General features: G+C 38.9%; 1 protein-coding gene across 4 annotated transcripts in view; it reads right to left on the minus strand.

The window, feature by feature from the left end:
• The window catches only part of TAB2 (TGF-beta activated kinase 1 (MAP3K7) binding protein 2), a 68,125-nt gene that overhangs the window by 13,533 nt on the left and 33,134 nt on the right, over nucleotides 1-21,458 (minus strand). For 3 of the 4 annotated variants that reach the window (XM_076333882.1, XM_076333883.1, XM_076333884.1), the window contains exons 2-3: nucleotides 7,334-7,523; nucleotides 431-1,943 (exon numbers count right to left, since the gene is read on the minus strand). In XM_076333882.1, the coding sequence (XP_076189997.1) occupies nucleotides 431-1,943; nucleotides 7,334-7,435 (1,615 nt within the window). In that variant the 5' untranslated portion in view covers nucleotides 7,436-7,523. Of the gene's footprint in view, nucleotides 1-430; nucleotides 1,944-3,808; nucleotides 4,063-7,333; nucleotides 7,524-21,458 lie in introns of those variants that run through there. The other variant, XM_076333880.1, reaches the window with a different exon arrangement.

Consider the following 21,458-nt stretch of genomic DNA (forward strand, 5'->3'; position numbering starts at 1 on the left):
TCGGAAATAACACTCGCAGAAAGAAAAAAATGGGAACATTATCTAATGGAAACAGTATCTCAACCGATTCAGAAATCGGCCAGTAGACTTGTAACTTTAAATCATTAGGACAAATTGAACAAGCTTAGATGTTTCTTTGAGAACAACATAAAAATGAAGATGCTATGACTCCACTTCATTAAACAGGTAACATATCTACTTAAGACAGAAGAATTATCTCCAAGTATTCAGTTACATGTCTTCACCATAAAAAGAAAGCTATGATTTGCTTATAAAGCTTCTTTTATTTATTTAGGAAATGCTCATGAATGCTAAAGTTGAAGATACTGTATTAACATCACAAAGGTTATCAACTGTTTCCTGTTCTGTAATCTACATACTGAACTGACAACCTGGTTGAAATCTCTACTATTTATATTAAGAATATTACCTTGCGTGTAGGCAGCATCATCAGATCCCATACTCAATTTCCGTGCATCACTGATCCTATCCACATGTGCTAAAACAGGGTCAGTAAGATGCTGGATACCCTCTGGTTCAACATAGTGATCAGGAAGGTTTAGAAGGTTTGTAGGTTCAAAGGTTGGGGACACTACCCCTGGGGAAACTGCAGGGGGCTTATTTGGAGAAACTGTAATTTTAAAAGTATATTTTGTGTTAGGCTGCGTAACAACCACTCGAGGAGAGGTTGCAGTGGTGCTGTTGCCCACTGCTCGACTCTTGGGTGGATGGTGATGAATAAATGCAGGACCCATGCTTACTTGACCAGACATATTCCTAGAAGTGGTAGATACTCCAGGATTTGTCGATATGAAAAGCGTGGGCTGGTTCCGCACAACTTGATCATCTCCTGTTGTGGCATTTGCTGAAATGTAGACCTTGGGCTGAGCGCGCGTGATCACTTCATCAGTATTTGGAGGACTGGCCGATATGTAAACAGTGGGCTGACTTCTACTTAATGTCTGGCTGTTGAGGGAAGAGGGAGTAGTGGAGGTGCGAGGGCCAGTTGAACGCAACTTAGAAGAACTGTTTCTTTGTGGTGGTTCAAGTTTGATTTCAATTTGGTTTTTGCGGGGTCCTGTGGATATATTCTGAATGTTGTATTGGCTATGAGCAGAGGATTGTGAGCCACCAGATGAATGAATCATAGGTGCTTGTGGAGTAGTGGGAGAACTGATAGGCATATAGACATGAGAAGTCTGGTGGCCTTGCTGGTTTGGCTGCGTTGAGTGTTGCGATGAGGTATGTGGCGTAGTACTGGATGTAGGAAGAGTAGTCCAGGGACTTGGCTGCGAAGGCTGGTAGACTTGCTGAGGGTGCATGGGATTAAACTGAGATGCCCAGCCTGGTTGCTGCTGTGTCTGTCGAGTGGTACCACTAGGAGCTGTGATGTAAGGCCTAATATAGATAGAATTTCCCTGTGGACTGTTAAGTACAGGAGGAGGTACACCATGTATGTGCAAAGACGTAGGGGTATTGCGACCAGGCTGAATATTTGGGGCTAAAGTTACCATAATGGGGTTGAATCTGGGTGTTTGTTGAGACAAGTTAGAGACTCCTTTGCTGCCTAGGTGAAATCCAAGATGCTGCCCTGGATTAGAAGTACTAACTGTATTAGCCATCCCAAAGACATTAAATCCTTGTGGAACCTGTGCAGGTGCTGTCTGTGGTTCCTGCTGAAACAGTTCATTGTTGGACTGACTGGTTTGAAGGTGTCCATCACTAACGCTGTGAGCTAGAGTCCTACTTCCATTCATTCTACTTCCTTCTCTTCCATGGTGATACACATTCTGTGACTGCAAATCCAAATTCAGAGATGTCATGTGATTTCGTAGTCCAGGAATCGCAGAATCATCCGAAAAACCTAGGTCTCCTTCACCGTAGAGATACTTTGTGCTCTCCTGAGAGAGAACTGCACAACAGGCATCCAAATTATTGTTATTCTATAAGAGACAGATAAAAGTTTGACATTACTGATAAAACACTGTCACAGTTCGATATATATGCATCCAATCATCACTGAAAAATTAACAATGTAGCATCAAACAGAAAGCTTTAGGTGGTTGGCTAGCATAGCTGCTACACATGCACAAGGTGCTTGCATGTGAAGCTTACTATTTTGAGAACAGCGACTCAGTCACTGGCACCAAGGGCAGAGGTCTGCATTGCTGCTGAAGCAACGACAGGGAGATCTTAGACCTTGACAAGCTAACACCACACAGTGTAATACACCTTGGATGAATACTTTTGCTATTCCTTCTCAATTTCAGAACAATCTTCAGCAATGACCAAGTCTCTGGCTTGAGGGGGAGAATGACAGAAGGAATGGATTCAGGGCACCTGCATATTACTGGTTAATAACTTAAAAACAAAAATCAAAACACATTTATTTTAAATGTTTTCCCAAACACTTCAATACCAGTTATGCATTACCTCCTGCTGAAAATGGAAAGTGAATCTTATGCAGGGAAGAAACATGCCGACCCAAGGAGTTGTACATGACTTCAGAAGAAATAAAAATTCAGTTTATACAAATACAGCAGGATTACTCTTTTGCAAGATGAAACTATCAATGGAAAACCCAGGGGACATTTGTATTTTCATTTTAAACCACTGCCTGCAAAGCTTTTAAATACTTACATTTGTACAAAATTACTTTATAAAACCTGTACTAGGATGACTTAGAACAAAACTCACAACCTAGCTAATTTGCTTTTTAAGAACATTTCAGAAGCAGACTGCTAATCCCTCTTCTCTTTTTCCACGTTTAGTAATATTGTACTCAGATCTTCCCTATTTAGTTTCCTACATAAGGATTTTTAGAAAAGGGTGAACGTGCATCAGTGGCATAATTTCTTAATATTGTGCTCTGTGCCTATCACTTTTCTTGCAGAACTCCCTCCCCCACCCCCAAGAAATAAAGGTTAATACTTTCTGCCAGAAAAGCACCTGTTGAGGCCCAGATGTTATTAAAACTAAATAGGTGTCAAATTCATCCAGCACACAGAAACAGTTACTAGAACGAATGCATATGATCAAGGAAAAAAATGGCATATGCCAAGTAGTAACATCATCAGTTAAAGAATAACACATGCAAGATAAATTGATCCATGCTACATGCTTTGTATCAAGTTATTTTTGTTAAACTAGCAGACAGTAGTTCTCATCCTTCAACCAGGATGAGAGGTCATAGTGTTGTGCAGACATAGCAAGACTGTCTCTACCTTAGATTTACAAAAAAAAAAAAAAAAAAAGAAAAAAGGACGGACATAACAGAAGTGGGAGAGGGACGACAAGGCTAAACTCCACCCACAAAACCAAAACTATGTATTCATACAGGCCAGATGCAGTTCTGAATTCTTAAAAAAAAAAGTCCCACAAAAAAACCCACCAGCCACAAAACCTTTAAATAACAGGATTCCCTAAAGGCTAACTAGCCAGCTGTATATAAGGATTGTTGTAGAAAAGTCTTGAGAGATATGAAAATGGGTCAAATAGATGGTATGCATATCGACTCTAGTTTGGAATAAGCACCAGAGGACAAAGAAATCAAATGAAGTTAGTAGTGAAGAAAGGAATCACACACGGACAGAACAGTGGGTAAGAAAAGATAAGAACAATAGCCTTATATTTGTTGCAAAGGAGAAGACGGAGCCAGAAAAGGGAAAAAGAGAGGATGCCACAGAAAAACAAGCTAGAAAGATCTTAAAGGCAGAGTTTGCATGAACCTAAGTGAATTAAAATTATTAACAGAAAGGCCAAAAATATCAAACCAAAAAGGAACAGGCCAAGCTTGCAAGGCCCTTACATTCGGCTTGAATGCATTTCTTTGGACAATTTTTTTTTTCTTTTTAAGACTGCATCCAATCAATTCCAAAATTTCAGTGACGTCAATGAGCAAATTGGAGAACTCAAAGGGGAAACGGGGGCACATGGAACCCCTGGCATCTTCTGGCTGGCAGAGGCAGAGTTTCAACCGCTTCTAGCTCTTTATAGATCAGAGAACCGGTTGATGGCAGAACTGAGCATATTCCAGCAAAACAATACCCCTCATCTTAGCTCTGCCCATGTCCCAATTGAGTTTAAAATGTTGGCACCCTGAAAGAGAAAGAAAAAAAAAGAAAGAATAAGAATGTTGGAGGGAAACGAGGAAGCAAGGAGAGGACACAGACTTGAGGAGCAGGTAGTTATAGAATGCTCCAGACAAAAAAGAACAAAAGGGGACAATGTCCAGACTGGGAACGCTGCAGTGACTCCTTTAAATGAGAAGGGGAAAGCTGAACGCAGGAGGCTTGTTGGGAAGAATGGAGGGATGTAAAATTTTTCAGGAACATTCAGTGCTGTCAGCCCAAGAAAGCAATAAAACTTTTTACCCCCTAGATTTACACCCTAGGTTTAAATTTCATCCTATTGTATTTTTGGTGGTCCTCTGTTTTTGGTATACTAGATATTGTTTAGGTATTTCAACACTGGGCTATTCACCTCAAGGCATCTGCATACTCTATTTATCCTTAAGTTTTTTATTATAAGCACATAATGCTATAAACTTTCCTTTAAAAACAAGCTGAAAGTGTTTGGCTAAAAAAAAAAAAATCAAAGAGGAGGACTGAAGTATCTGTATAGTTTTCCTGCTTTTCTTGTTATAAAAGACTCTTGTCAATATCATTATAAACTGCGTAACTGCTTAAACTCTTTCAGGTTCTCTCCTGGGATATCTTATACTTCCTGGTTTAAAAACATCTTCACCCTGACACATGATGCTTGCACATCAGGTACTGTGGGGGCAAGGCGAACGCACCATTTTTTATACCCAATAACGTCCTTCTCTGACCTAAACAATAGTTACTGCATTTATTGGAAATTCCTTCCACTATGCTCAACTGCAAGAAGGCAGAACTCAGGATTCAGACAACATTCCAGCAGTATTGCAAACACATGCAAAAGTACTCTCAAATTCTGCTTTCCAATCCTTACCACCAGCCCAAGTACTAAATTTGTTGGTTTAAAGCGGTCATGTTAGGCTTCTTTTTCAACAACAAAAAACCCACAACCCCAAAAAAGCCCACTATCTCAGAGGAGTAGCATAGCTAGAATCGAACTGATTCAGAGAAACCAGAGCTCATGAAATTTCAAAGAGCCACCAACATGACAGAATTTTGTTGGCAAGTCTTAGAAGCTCTCAGTTAACAACAAAAAAAGGTAGCTTTCTAGTGTAACAATATTGCACATATGGAACATTAATTATCCTACAGAATTTTTGAAAAATCCTCTTATCAAAGCTGACCTAAAACACTCCCTCAAAATCGAAACCCTTCTCCCGTATCTCCATCAAAGTATGGGATGTACAGTGTCTTTCCTTCACAGTTATAAGGCTCTTTTTTTGTAAAAAAAATTAATCCACTGAATTCAATGTTATGAAGACTGCTAAGTCTCTCAAGAGCCAAGCACTAGATTTTAATTTATCAAGAATTACATTCAAAAGGTGATTACTGATGCATTCACTCTGTCAAGTCCATTGACCTTGCTCAACAAGCAGTTCTCATGTTTGAAGAACAAAATTGTACTTGTAGTATAAGAATTAGATTAGTCCTACAGAGAACTAATATAAAAATGGCGGGGTACAATCCTGAGAACAAATACAGGCAATTTATAGTCTGGGTCAGTTTCCTCTTCAGCTAAATAATTAGAAAGAAAGGGTTGGGGAAAGCATGAAACCTCACGAGCCCCAAGCAGAATTTTGCCCTCTTGCAAATCAAAAGCAATTCTCTCAAAGAACTGCACTTTTCACAGCTTCTTACGCTAGTATGAATGGAGAGTCACAATAAAGTCTTGAAAATATGAACATTAAATTGGCACAATCACACTTCTACTCCCAACAGTACAAACACTGTGTTTGTATGCATGTGTGTGCGACTACGTATACATATGTAAGTATACACATATGTATTTTATAAATAAAAATACATGTAAAAAGCAAGACAAACAATTATGATATAAAGAATGTTGAATCATAACCACAGATGTCCTAGCCATAGTCCAGAGGCAGCTAGCTTCTGGGAACTCATGACCCATCTTTTTTCCAATCTGGTTGTGTATACTGTTGATCAGTATGAATATTCAGACAATCCTCTTATTATCCAGAGTACTCAAAGGTTGAATACCTTAGATAATGAAAAGAATCCAATCAGTATGGATGCTTTGGGATCACCGGAAAATGCAAAGCAAACATGTTTAAGCAACATAGTTAAGTAAGTCTATCAGCATTTGTTAACTCTAGGCATTCAGGTGTCCCTATGTTGGGCTTTGGATGGGCATATTAATCTGCTGAAGTAACTAATATGATGTTATAGAGCAGAAGTTGATACAAAATATGGGCATATAAGTATTCTGATAGTGGTGGTATAGAAAACAGACAGCTGGAGGTAGAAATTGACGATATGGCAGTCCATAGCCTTAGCATTATCTGCAGTACAAGAGAAAAATGCTTTGCTACTTCCAAGCCCAGAAGAAATCCATAGATTAGCAGCATGGACTCCAAAGCCACAACAAAACAAACGAAGCCCATCTGGCAGCCAAAGCCCTGGGCAGAAGCACACCAGTGCACCACACCCACTCAGGCCTAACACTGTGGACACTAGGCTACAACCACCTAGTCCTGCCTGATTCAGGCTGACTCAGACAGAGAACTTGGGTGTGCCTGCATTACACTCCCAGGCCCCCTGCTGCAGAAGGTATGTAAGGCCACCAGCACTGGCTCTGCAGGCCAAGGGAGCTGGGAGTGGAAAGCGGTGGGGCCAACCTGCATGCAGTCAAGGGCCCACTAATTACCTTGAAGCCTGATGGTGACCAGGTAGCAAAGTTGCTTCTGGACCTGCCCTGACCCTCAAAGCAAAAAAACCCAAACAAACAAAAAAAACCCCAAACCCCAAAAAACCCAACACCCCAAAAAAACAACCCCCTGCATTTTTGTAGCACTGCCTTAAATTGTCCCTGCTGGACTCAAGTTGGCTTTGCATTCCTCCTTTTGCCAGTTAGTTTTGGCTCTTGAGATGGCCAAAAGGCACGAGCATACTGATTGGCAAGACGGTAGTCTCCATGCACACACTGATTTACAGGCTGGTTTTCCTTGGGCCACCCCTGATTAGACATGGAAAAAGAGAGGCCAATTTAACACTTAGCTTGCTATGCAACATAAAGAAATCGGCTGTACATATTTGTCTCACTCAAAAAGGAAAGTAGAAAGAAAGAAATCCGCTTTCAAAGGAGACACCCATATATAACGCTTAAAATAAGCAACACTGCTTACTCGTACAGTCATTAACAGAACACTGACCTGTAACATGCATCTGGATACAACACCTTCAGGTACCTCAGGAAACTTTTGTCGCAGGTCATGTAAAACCTGAATATCAATTTGCTGGCTTCCTTGGGCCATTCGTATATTGCCTGGTCAGGATTGTTTTTCAACAGGCAGTTTTAGGCCTTAGTAAAGGGAGTACTCATCTCTTCTGTCCCAGCATTTTCTGGAAGAGGAAGGAAAGCCTTAAGACACTGAAAGCAGGCACTTTTGATGTAACAAAAACCAACAAAAAACCACCCCAAAAAGCAAAAACCACACACAAAACCCCATTCCAATTATGAAAGGTAAGTCTGTATTTTATGTCAATGTTTTCCCATGCGACATCTTTGGCTAACTAATTGTCCTTCACACGCTCATAACCTTGAAAATTGCCCATTTATAGACACATCTCCTGATCAGTTTCCTTCTATCTTGGTTTTTATATTTACATTATAAAATATATTAAGAATAAAAAAATACTTAATTTATCAGAGTATTAAAATTCATGTTTTTAACAGCATTTTAACTTATTTAAAACACAAGTAAACACAAAGAAGTCCACATCAAAAATAGGAAGACAGTGTTCAGTCAGCTTTTGAGTGTACCCACACAGTTACCTTTACCATCACTGTTATTGTTTACTATCAGGACATTGTGGCTAGAAGTTCAGTGTTTCTAAGTTTCAGGATTTACTAGCAATAGTCTACTTGTTTTTCGCCCAACATACTTAAAAAAATATTCTGAGATTATGACTACAAGGAAATAACCCTATGACTACAAGGAAATAACCCTATAACAAATCAGGTTGCTTCAACTAATTCTGTTTTTTCTTTGAAGGAAATTATGAAGAGTTATGAATAAGATTATATCACAATCACACAGTAAACACATTTATACAAATTATCTGTCCTGGCCACATGATATCTGCAGGCTTTTACCAAGAAGAATTTCTACCAATTAAATTTGGAAGAATGCACCTATGTGTTAAGTAATGGAATGACATCTTCTTCATATAAACTAATATTACAAATAAATGTGACCATATAGCTTATAAAAAAACACCAAAGTAGTCAACTCCAACATTCATTTACCTCTTAAGTTCGTAAATCTTATTCAAACATCTCTATCAGTTTATTCACTGTCTCCTCCCCTTCTCTACCTGCTTTTCTTTGCCTCATATTCAACATGCACTATTACCCCGTGTGCTGACTCACGGCAACCTGCAGCAGAGAACTACCCCCAGTACCACGAGGCACCTGTACGTGCTGCTCCCTGGACCCCATCAGCCTGAGTTCTTTCCCAGCAATCCCACTGGTACACTCACTTTGTAAGTGAGCCTATGTGCTTGTGCTTCTGTACTTCTATGCACTAAAAGGGGACTAGTGGCAAGTAAACTGGAGAGCATTAATCACAATTTTCTAGTGCATTAACACCACTTGTGATTCAAACGTAATGTAGTTCAATGCTACAACTGCTCGAGACTGAAAAGATGGAGAAAAACCTGCAAAGAATTCATGGGAAAGCCCAAAGCACATCATTTTCAGCAGGGATGAGAAGACAGGTGCAATACTATTCCAGGACCACTGAACCACTATATTATATACTAGTCCTGAACCACTCTATTATAAGGCTTTTTCAACTCCTATGTCTTCTCTGGTCAAAACTGATACAATTACCAGTCAACTCGTAATTGGCCTGAACCAGAACACCTCCAATAATAGCTGAACGTGATCTGAAAAGCAACACGTTAACCAGTTCAACTTTCTGCCAACAATTTAAGAACAGCTCTGAAGAAAAGAAAAACAAAACCACCCAAAATATATGTTACTCTGGAGACTCCATCTATATGCACTACACATGGGAAAAAACAATTTCTTAACTAACAAAATAGTGAAGACTGAAAGTCCTAAGAATATTCCAGTAAACATCTGCTCATTATTTTAGTCCCACAAATCCCATCTTCTCTGATATAATCACAGTACATACCTAATTAAAAATACAAGCAAGAACAGAAATTTTTAAGACTATTCAGAGATGTTTTGATAAAACATAGATCACAATCCTACCCACAGATTTTAGTGTACATAACACAATATTCCACTATTGAAAACAGTACCACAACTTCAAAAAACCTTAACGTATGACAAGTACCAGCCAAGATTGCTAGAACTGGAAACTCACAGCTTATGGTATTCCTTCCAGAATACACATTCTGTTTATCTGATTATGCAAGTTCAGCTTCCCTTCTCTTCATGCAATTTATTAATGCAGCCAGAGCGGCCCAACTCTTCAGGAGCTAGGAAGTCTGGTTCCCTTCAGACATATATGATTTAAAAAAAAAAAAAAACAACCCCCAAAACCAAACACCAACCCAAAACAACCCAAAACCAAAAAAACCCACCAAACTATCTGCAAAGAGACAACCAGTATGAAGATCTGTGAAAATAGCAGGCAAGACAGGTTTTTGTGAGACTCCTGCACAAGTAAATTAAAATTAGTGAGCACACATTTAACACTAAGTCACAGTATGATTACAGTTTAGTTAGATACACACCTGCACTAACCCTGCACAAATTTACTCTGCATATACCAAGAACGCTATTTCAAAGGGGTAGAGAAATATTGAAGACAACTGCTACATAAGGCGCCCTGTGGCTGCTGCTATCAGTACCCAAGATCACTAAGTTAAAGGTAGCATAGATATGCCTAAACAAGCTATGGTCATACTTTAGATTGAAGTTTAGACACACCGAAGAGGCCTCAAACTGCAACACTGGACAAGCAGAGGATCAAATATTTTGTTTTGAACAACTCAAGCTATACAGCTGAAAACCAACCATGTTCAAAAGCCAACTGAAGCCGCAAACCTTGGCTTACGCAATTGAGAAAAATCACCCTGGCCAGAGAGAAACACAAGTAAATACCTCATCTGAAACAAAAAGCGGTAATTTATTTTCTACCAGAAAAACTGTCAGGCTTTCACTCTGTTATAGAGAAAAGCTACATTAAACATAACATTAATATGGTTAAAATAAGGAATAAGAATTGCAAAAGTTAAAATGAAGTCATGAAACAGTCTTTAAACACATATTCAAGTACTAGAGAGTTCCTTTCCCCTCCCATGCATGGGCTAGCACAATGTTCAGTATGTACATATACCATTAAAACGATGCTAAAGCCTGTTTACATTTACTCACATTTAAAGCAAGCAATTCATAAAGGTTTGGTAACAAAGAATACTGTAGGAGTCCCTGAAGCCTTGGAGCAAATGGCTGTTCGCTACAGCAGACCCAAAGGAAGAGCTGACGATCCAGGCAGAGTGCACAAGCTTCAGCCAGGCCAGAGAGCAGGCCCTCGAGCACGTGGCTGCACACACTCCCCTGAAAGCACCTTTAGCAGCTATCTGCCCTCAGCTTGGATTAACAGTGACTGGAGATCCTGCTCCCAATTGTTTAAAATACACGCCCTCAGACAGAAAATGTGAGCTGGGTTGACACTGCTCTGAAATCTTACATTCTTAAACTCTGAGAAAGTCAACTCCGTGGCAGTGGTAGCACAATTTTAAAAATGAATGAATCCGTGCCTCACTAAAAACACACCCCTGGTATTTCTTCAGATGGTTTAGAATACTAGACAAATCTGAGCAGTGACAAAGCACTATTGATCCTACACTTTCTTTTAAGCAACTATTAAGAAAAACACTGTTCAGCAGAGAAAAAACCCAAGAAATTAAGCAATTAAATAATTCAATTGTTTATCAATGATAACTGTACTGCAATGCTTCTCTAATTAAAATTCAAAACTGGCAAGATCACAGCAAGTCCAGAAAAATACAGGATTCTATTAACAAGAAGAAAACTGGTTTACCTTAGTTCAGTGTCAAATGCTATTTTTCCACCCCTCATATACTGAGTAGCCCATTAAACTTACTGCTAAATAAAGTTAACCTCCCCTCAATCCTCCTAAGACCTCTTAATTTTTTTCCAATTTCTCTAACCTACATTAAAGTAACCCATACCACAAAACACTATATCATTACCAGAACAATAAATTCTGTACTCTCCAACTCAAATTCCCTGTACAGTACTAAAAAGTTTGCATTTACTCTTTACATAAATTTCTCTCTTTTGTCTGACGTATCAGATTGGCAAAAGAGCATCTTCACAGCTCTTACAGCAAAAACTGCATGGAAAAAAAGATTCACGCATCCACTCTTTTAATGAAAAAAAGAGAATAGATTAAAAAAATATTATTTAAAACATTTAAAACTAGGAGAACATTCCACATAGTCACCCCAGTGCTTCATTTCAATAAAATACTTTGTATTCTAGCTCATTTTTCAGTGTCTGTAGTCTTGATAAAACACACAATGACCACAATTTCCAGTTATTACTCTGAAAACAGCAAAGTATTATATAATTACCTTAAAATTCAAAGAAGTGCTGCAGAGAAGCTTTCCTGCATCTTCACGAGGCATAAAATGACTTATGGGGCATCATCCAACGTTTGCAAAATTCCATTATTTGTTGGTAGCATGCAATAATTGTGAGTCTGCTTATTTTTATTTTAATACTGTACTTCTCAGTTTCGGTGGCTTAGCACCAAAAAGATACACGCCGTTAGTGCAGGAAGAGCTAGAATTAACATCTACTCTATCATTTTACTGAATTTACTAAGAAATTTTTGTATGCGTGCATCAAATGTGTCAACATGGTGGAACGTGATTATATTTACTGTAGTATGGGAGAAAATAAATGCAATAGGCTCTGCGCTCCCACTATCTTAATTCACAGAGGAATATACTCAAAGTCTTGTAGGCAGTATATCCACCACAGTCACAAAAAAAAAGAAAGGTTTTTTCTCCTTCAGTTTCAATTACAGTAGGTAACTAACATGGCTTCACTGACAATACAGCATACAAAAAATGCACTTGTATCATATGAATATTAAGGTGTCACTCCAATCAACACTTAAAAAAGAAAAACCTACTGCAGAGCTCAAAGATATTTTAAGATTATTAATAAACTCAAATTAACCTTAAGGAAGTCTGAAGTGGCAGGCCAGGAGGCCTCATGAGGCCTCTCCAGTACAAACAGATTAAAAGGCTTTTTCCCCAATTCTTGGTGTTGCAAAGGAACTATAAAAAGGACTCAGCATCCATCTTGCTAGAGGAAAGCTTAAAGGAACTGAAAGGTATTTTGACATATGCATGCCTAAGGAACAGAAACGTAGCACTGTTGTCAACCACAGAACTCAGAATCTAGCAGCAGGACATCCAGAATATTGTTAGAAAGTTATATATACACCAGTGGAAAATAAAAGGCACAAATGCAAGAGCGAACAGCCAAGACTGCCAGTAAATAGACTGCAGAAGAAAAGGGTACCAACAGGAGGTAAGGGAAACTGCTAGCAGCAACATTTTGGCAACATTCAGAGACTCAGGCATAAAATAAGGGCGATACAGCATTAGAGAAGTAAACTGAAAAATCTGTTCAAGAAATTAATTATCAGCAGAAATGAAATCCAGCAATGGTTACTCAGAGAAAGAACTCTTCATAAAACCATTAAAAGCAGAGTTTACTTACAAAGGAAAAACTTTTAAATACTGGAGTGCAGTACAATATAAAGTTATTTTTGTAGTAATGTCCATTTACTAATCCTTTTACATACTGCTTTTAGCTATTTCAAAAAAACCCTTCAGTGTGACTTTATACTGTTGAAGAGAGACATGCACAACAAAGATCCTACTGCTCGCTTATGCCAGAAATACTAAGTAACTGGAAGAATTAATTAGCTGTGTTCTTTTAAAGACTACTGGCAAGATCCCCAGATAACTTTGAAGGCCTGGCAATTGTAACATGATGGAGCTCCTGTTGAAGCTTTATTCTGTGAAAAACTATTGAAACAAAAGTAAACAATGCGTCATCTCCCAAAGGCTACTCAGAACCATGAGTACCAGACACAAAATAAACTGCTTATCTTGTTTATTAAAAAACTCAAAGATGACTTAATGTGAAATACGATTCAGATGCCAAATACTAGGTTGTTATAATGCTGGACCAATAGCCAGTTAAGAAATAAAAAAAATTTTAAGTCTCCTTTCTTCTGACAGAGCACACGTTGACCATCAACAGATCAGAGCCAATTCTTCAATACAAACCTTAAGCTTAATATCACATTGACTTTTCACAAAACACTTATAATGCAAGCGTTCTTCAAAGTAAATTTTGCCGAAACTGATTTTATGAAATAATTACACCTAACGAAATCTAAACAAAGAAGCTGACAATCTAGAATGTTATCTGCACTTCTTGTTCATTACTCATCTTTTCTTACCGCAACTTCACATACAGTCAATGCCATAAGAAATATCAAAGGTAATTGTCCCAATATTAGCATAACTGTTGTATTGAACAATTCCAGTTGAACTTACGATGCACTCATAATGACTGAAGTCCCATTTATGGTCAGCTACCACTCTGGAAACAGCCTTTGTGAGTTCAAGGGAACAGCTTTTGGAAATAGGCAGAACACTGCAACAGTAAACAGCTTGCCCTTCACCTTCCCCAAAAATCAAATGAATGAAACCTTTATATCTGCCTTTATACTTCAGCTACATCTAATAAGTAAGTTGCTCATGCTTTTCTGTAGTTTTAATCTGATCACATTTGATCTGTGTTTTACTTACATGGCTAAAAATGCCATAAAAGCAATCCATCTAAAAGCTTATTTTAGAAACCTGGCTGTAAATATTTATTAAAAGGGTGCTGTGAATGCAGAAACAAGAGAACATTTCCTTGTAGCATTAATGGTGCAGATGATAGATAGAATCATAGAATTGTTTAGGTTGGAAAAGACCTTTAAGATCATCAAGTCCAACTGTTGACCTAGCACTGCCAAGTCCACCACTAAACCATGTCCCTAAGCACCACATCTACACATCTTTTAAATACCTCCAGGGATGGGGACTCAACCACTTCCCTGGGCAGCCTGTTCCCATGCTTGAAAACCCTTTCGGTGAAGAAATTTTTCCTCATGTCCAAGCTAAACCTCCCCTGGCGCAACTTGAGGCCATTTCCTCTCGTCCTATCGCTTCTTACTTGGGAGAAGAGACCGACACCCACCTCGCTACAACCTCCTTTCAGGTAGTTGTAGAGAGCAATGAGGTCTCCCCTCAGCCTCCTTTTCTCCAGGCTAAACAACCCCAGTTCCCTCAGCCGCTCCTCAGAAGACTTGTTCTCCAGACCCTTCACCAGCCTCGTTGCCCTTCTCTGGACACGCTCCAGCACCTCAACGTCCTTCTTGTAGTGAGGGGCCCAAAACTGAACACAGTATTCGAGGTGCGGCCTCACCAGTGCCGAGTACAGGGGCACGATCACTTCCCTACTCCTGCTGGCCACACCATTTCTGATACAAGCCAGGATGCTGTTGGCCTTCTTGGCCGCCTGGGCACACTGCCGGCTCATGTTCAGCCAGCTGTCAACCAGTACCCCCGGGTCCTTTTCCGTTGGGCAGCTTTCCAGCCACTCTTCCCCAAATGAAGATGACATGCATAAAAGGACTGCTGTAATGACAACAAATTAGATACAACAAGTTGCAATGCAAGACCGGTACAGGTTGCTAAATTGCCTGTTGAGATAGCAGCCAAGGGATTTCTGGCATTTCTTTTGATAGATCCAAGAGGTGCAGAAAGACAGCAGAAACAGATAAGCAATTATAAAGATGACTGAAAAACCCCCCACGCAAACTCCCAAAAAACAACCATGCAACCACAACCTCAACCCCTCTACACTTATCTCAGGTTCCTTCAGCAGGACTAAATAGTTCCCCAATTCTCCCAAAGTATTCACCTATCCACTGGATAGCTCAAAAAAGGAAAACTATCTTCTACCCTCCTGGCTGCATGCTTTCTTGAGCAGTACCTTCCCCCACATATTTAGGTACTTTTTTCCTGTTATCTTATCCAAACACCTATCCAAGCACCAGGTCAACAAATAGTGAGAAAAAGTCTATAGACCCTGCTTTTCAGCTAGACCTCAATTCTAACATATTACTCCCAAGTTGCTAATTCAACTGCAGGCCAACCTTAGGTCACTTTCCATTGAGGATTTCCTTATACCAAACAGCTCGAATTATAAAGTATGGCTGATACCAATATTGCTAGCATTTCTTTCAGGTTTCTTTCAAGAATATAACGATGTCTCCGGTCTATACTTAAGACTGGTAATCACATTATAGGCTTATGAATCTATCCACAAAACACCCCTCCTAAATGGGATCTCATCCCTCTGGCAGTAACAAGCATTGCAAGTTTATTGCCAGTTTATACTTACTTGTTATGTGTCAACACTCTCCCTTAGAATTAGGTTAGGGGTATATTTTTGTATCCCTATTGCTTTTTTTTTGGCGCGGGGGGGGGGAGGGTGGGTGGAAATCAGAGTGTAAGTGCCATATTCTCCTCTTGCAAGCTGCCTCTCCAACCTCCAACCTGATTTCCACACCTATTAGTCCTTCCTTTCCTTCCTCACCTATACCTGCAAGTCCTTGTTAAATGTGAGACTAGAATCTCTCAGTGCATGTGCCCAGCAAATGGAGAAGAGGAAAGAAAAAAAAAAATAATCAAGAGATACCACTGCATGTAAGGCCAGCTTTCCTTAGAGAAATAGGTTCCTAGCTCCAGGGAGCACTGCACAGTTTTAACTATAAAACTGACAACTTGCAGGCAGGAAAAAAGAAAAACTCAAGAATAATAAAACCAAAATTGTATGATTCTCTGTGCAGCTACAATACAAAATACATTTAGAAATTAAACAGCAAGAAATAATGAAATAGTCTCCCCCCCCTCCATCTAACCCTAATACACTTTTTCTGAATGCTTACATGGAGTCAAATATCCGGCAACCTGAACACACTTTTTTCTTAAAATTTTAGAGTAATTCTGTAAGGGAGAAAATATAGAAACAAACTTTTGTTAGCAAACCTCACACATGAGCACCTTAAAAATGAGGTTTCTCAGATCACTATAAGTAACTCCTCAGGAGTATGGTTTCATTAGAGAAACTATCACAACAGTTATCAAGCTTGCCTCAAGCTATTGTTACAGTTGACAGTTTGAAAATTGACCTGTATTCTCTGCACAGCATGTTAACAACAGAAATCTGGATCTGAAAGCTTTGAAATTTGTAAAAAGGGTTTAGATTCATTTTTGCTGGAGATGAAGTAGAGGTGAGGACAGAAAAGCATCTCTCAGATGGCTGAGAAGGCATTTTGAATTCTTTCTATGCTTATTCTCAAGGGCACACCCAACCGTTTAAGAGCAATACTTCTCATGCGCTCTCCTGTCCACACAGTTATTCCAAAACCACTAAAAGCTTTGCATCACAAGTTAGCCTTCTGGTTAAGAAGGGAACATACCATTCCCCCCCCAGAATCAAATTAATCTCACCAAGTTGAAATGAAAAGGTCACAAGGAGAAAATCTAAGCATGCTATTTTTCTTCATTTTCATTCCCTGGTAAGTACAGTAAAAGTGCAATTGCTATCAAATAACCAATGATTTGTTAGGTATTCACATGAATCTGAAAATAGGGGCTCTACCCATTAAGTTATTCTGGGAATATATGTGAAGATAAAAATCAAGATGACTGAATGCCATGTGTATCTTAAATACAGTACGTGATGAAACTCGGAAACTTTTAAGTCTCAGAATCTTATAAGTTTATCTTGATGAAGCATTTTCTCCACCTCAGAAGCAACCATACATTTTGCACGTGTCTTGCAGCACCTGTTTCATGGCAGCTGTAGGATGTCATATGTAAATGACGTAGACAAAGTAAAATTTGCATAACAAAAACACCCTGACTGGGTTATGTAAAATTCTAACATGTATGAAAAAATTCTGCCTGTATTACAATTCCAAGTCTTAGCATCCTTCATGTCAATTTTACTCAGGTAATCAATTCTCTCCACCTTTAAGCAGATTTATTCCCTTCTTTTCTATGTATCTACATACTTGCTTCCATTTGTCAGCTTCCCAATGAATGAAAAAGCCATTATTAATTCAGGGGAAATTCAAGTAGCAAGTATAACCTTCACTTTGCCAACTGTGATTGTACCAGGTTTCTTCCACAGATTAACAACACGAGAAAGCTGCAAAGTACATTCCACTTTTTTTTTTTCCTTCTGCACCCTCAAGTTTCTACTATGGCTGCAACATAAAGCTTTCATAAAGATAATCCTCTATGAACTCCTTGGAGTCTACTGTCAAATCTAGGTATTGCTATTTTGAAGAGTACGCATTATTTCTAGTGCAACTGTTCTGAGACTTGGAGGAAGAGAAAAAAACTTAGACAAAAAAATGCCAATTAGAGAAAGAGGAAGGAAAAGAAACACCTATATGACCAGCCTTTATTAAAAAATAGTTTGAAAACAATGGCATAATCTACACAAGAAGCAATATTTGCTTAAGCTTGTTATTTTTCTCTTTTCAACTCACTTGACTAGATTTCCCTTAAAATCTAGTTTCGATTGATGATTGACAAACAGAAAAAAATTCAAAGCCTTCCTAAAATGAAGTGATGATTTTAAACAACCAGTTTAAGTCTAACTAGATGCTATAATCTCTTATAGATTCTCCGATCACAACGTGCACCAATATAAGGACATAAGAAATATCCCACTGAGTCAGACGAAGGGACATTTTAGCTCAGTATTGTCTGCAACAGGGGCAACAAAAAGCAATATTCAGGAAGAACATGTAAGCCTGAGCCTTTTTGTAGTACATTCCTCTCATTCTCTCAGTATATACAACTGTGTGATTAAGGAAATTAGAGAGCAGATCCCTGTCTATTCTCTTTATAGACCTGTTGACAACGTATTCATCAAATTCCTTTTCTCAACCTGCTGAAATCATGTCTCCACAATACCCTGTGGCAAAGGATTCCAGAAGTTTACTACTATGTGCATTTAAAAGTAGTAATAATGATAAAAATAATCAACCAAAAATCTTCCTCAGACTCTTTCTAACCAGTTGTCCTATAAGCTTCAAGTGCTACATAGTTCTAAGGTTGCAGGATTTGGCGAGTAACAGTTCTGCATTCACCACCATCATGAATTTGTAAGCTTCACTCATAAATCCTCCTATAACCTTCACCTCTCCAAACTTGTCTGGCTTTTAAGTACCTCCTTGAAAGGTAAGAACTGCCATCTTGATTTAAAAATAATAATAATAAAAAAATTTTAAAAATCTTCTCACTACCTTCTGTAACCAATATATCTTCCCTGAAATATAGGGACCGTAGCACCCAGTACTCAAGAGGAGGGCTCACCAGGGCTTTACATAGGAACAAAAAGACACTATTTCTCATGTCCTCATGTCTTTCTGATGATGCCCAACAGCTCTGCAGGCTTTTCTGGCTGCTGCTGAACATTGAGCCAATAGTTTCAGGCAACCGCCATGAATCCAGGATCTCTCTTCTGAATTGTATTGAGAATTCCGAATTTAGTACCTGTAAGAATCACCAAGCCTATTACACACCACAAGATTTCATACGGTGTTTGCATACTGGAACTTTAATCACCTATTCCTACCCCTCGCTCCCACCTATGCTTTTCCTTCTTCATATTTAGTTCCCTAAATACCATTAGCTGTGAAAGCCTAAAACATTTTCCAATGTTTTACTACTTCCTAGTTTGCTGAGTAGGGGATAGCTTGGTAAAAGCTGCAACAGAAAGATGAGTCAGAGTTATAGTCAATGAAGTCCGTAGTACCTCAAAGTCAGAAAAGTGTTAAGCTTGTGATACAAAGCCTGTTGTACATGCTGGTTATGACCACAGTAACAAGTAGGGTAACAAGCACCTGAAAGTGTTAGCTTCTTTATTTCTATACCCCTGCTTTCATGAATTTTAATCACTACTCTATACACAGAACAATTCTAAAAAGAGCTGGCTCCAGAGCCGTTTGTGAAGTTCCATTTTTTATATCTGACTTCAGTCCAAATCAGATCAAAGTCTTCCTTGAACAAGTTGCCCCCTAAAAAGCTGTAGATGTTCAGGGAACTTGCCAGTAACCTACTGCCAACAGCAGCAATAAAACAGACATGAATGACAAGTTCATTCAATAGCTTCAGGAACCTCTACAATAGTTGACTCTGGGCCAAAGGGGACTACCCTGTAGCCTAAGTACACAGAAGCCCATGTCAAAACCTCTTGGCTCCAAACACCCTCTCAATAGTATGAAACCACATTCCAATTAGACCTGGAGCTGCTGAGCTTTCAGACTTCTGGCTCCACCACTGAAAACTACAGTCCAGCACAACTGGCTGCTTCAGAGCTGTCAATCTGAACTCTAGAGTCACTAGTCCCATAGCAGTTTCACTGCATCCAAGTAAGATTCAGTTTATGCTTGCTAAGCCCATATTTCGTTTAAAAATCTTCAGCTAAATGAAACTGAGATCTGATGAAACAAGAATCACGATTCACAAGAAGCCATAACCCTAGATATTTCGCAGTACTTTTTGACAGTGATTTCCCAGTTTAAAAACAAACAAGACAGCACACAAACTAGATATCAAACCTTTCAGAAGAGACTGATGCACATGATTACTATCTGAAGAGCCACCATGGGACATCACTGTCTAGGAGACGACACACAGGAAGAGAGAGCATGATGCTTTTTGCTCTTAAAAGATCACACCACCTGGAATATCTCAGGCTTCCTCAGCGTAAAGCTCTCTTCAAAATTACACATAATTTATTTTTAGAAGACAGAAACATGACTTATCAGAGAAATAAGTTTAGATGGAAACAGTTTGAAATTGGATTTTAAAAAAGCACAAAGAGAATCAAACCTACACTGAAATACTTAGGTAAAGAACAATTGCTGGGTTTCATACTGAAGAGCCAACAGATTCTGTGAAACAATGTATTTATGCCTTAACATAAAACCATTGTAGAGATCACCCCTTATTACAGCATTGCTACAAAGTTTCTCGCAAATCAAAGTTATGCATAGCTTGCTGTTACTTCGCATATCTTAGCTCTCATTCTAAATAGAACAGCAAGAAGTGTCATCACTTCAATTCAGAACTAAATAAAAGTACTGTTCCTACGCCCGTCTCAGTGGGAAAACTGTGGTAGAGAGGCACTTCAAACCCAACTGGTTTGAAACTGAAATAACTGTCAGATTTATCCATGAAAAAAAGATTTGGAAAAAGTCTTCAATTTCGTAACTGAAAGTACATTACTGTTTTTCCCATATTGCCAATTCAAAGATGAAAGAATGCAAAAGGCTGAAGAAGTGCTAAGTTACATGCATGATATATAATGCTTTTGCTCTCATTTATAGTGACCTACAATTGATGGATATAAAACTATCCTGTTGTCGCATTTCCACAACAGTGGAAAGTCCGAGAGTGAACTTTGTGCCCTTTTAATATGTTCCCGCTGACAGTATTACCACGTTTCTTCAAAATCCATATGAGAACATAAACAAGAGAAGCCCTCTTGTGCCATGTTTTAGCTGTTTGCCCATTAGTTCCATTTCTGATACATATTTTGGGTTGTTCAGTTCACAGCAGGAAGCTTTGGAAAGCCTCCATACCCAAGCAAATATCTGAACTTCATCAGTTCAATACAGAAGTCAGCAATAGCATTATGAATCTCAAAGCTTCCATTATGTAAGCCAACCTTACAGTGGTTTTGCTTATGACTAGACTGGTATTTGAAAAACTTCTTTCTGTGTTTCATACCAATACTAAAGCAAGTACCCCTAAAAAAATGCTAAGAAGTTCCATTATCCTACAATTGTAAACCAGAAATGAAGCTAATCAGAGATCAAGGGACATGACAGCATTTTAAGGGCAACATTCCAGAATCAAAGTATCTCAGTAATTGCCCATACCTACAGACAAACAACTCTGAAGAAGGGGTAGTGGTTTTAAACTAGAAGAGCATACATTTAGATTGAACATAAGGAAGAAATTCTTTATGATGAGGGTGGTGAGACACTGGAACAGGTTGGCCAGAGAAGTTGTGGATGCCTCTCATTGGAAGTGTACAGGTTGGACGGGGCTTTGAGCAACCCGATCCTGTGAAAGATGTCCCTGCCCACAGCAGGGGAC

Source organism: Aptenodytes patagonicus, chromosome 3 (genome assembly GCF_965638725.1).
Source record: "Aptenodytes patagonicus chromosome 3, bAptPat1.pri.cur, whole genome shotgun sequence".
NCBI classification, from domain to species: Eukaryota; Metazoa; Chordata; class Aves; order Sphenisciformes; family Spheniscidae; genus Aptenodytes; species Aptenodytes patagonicus.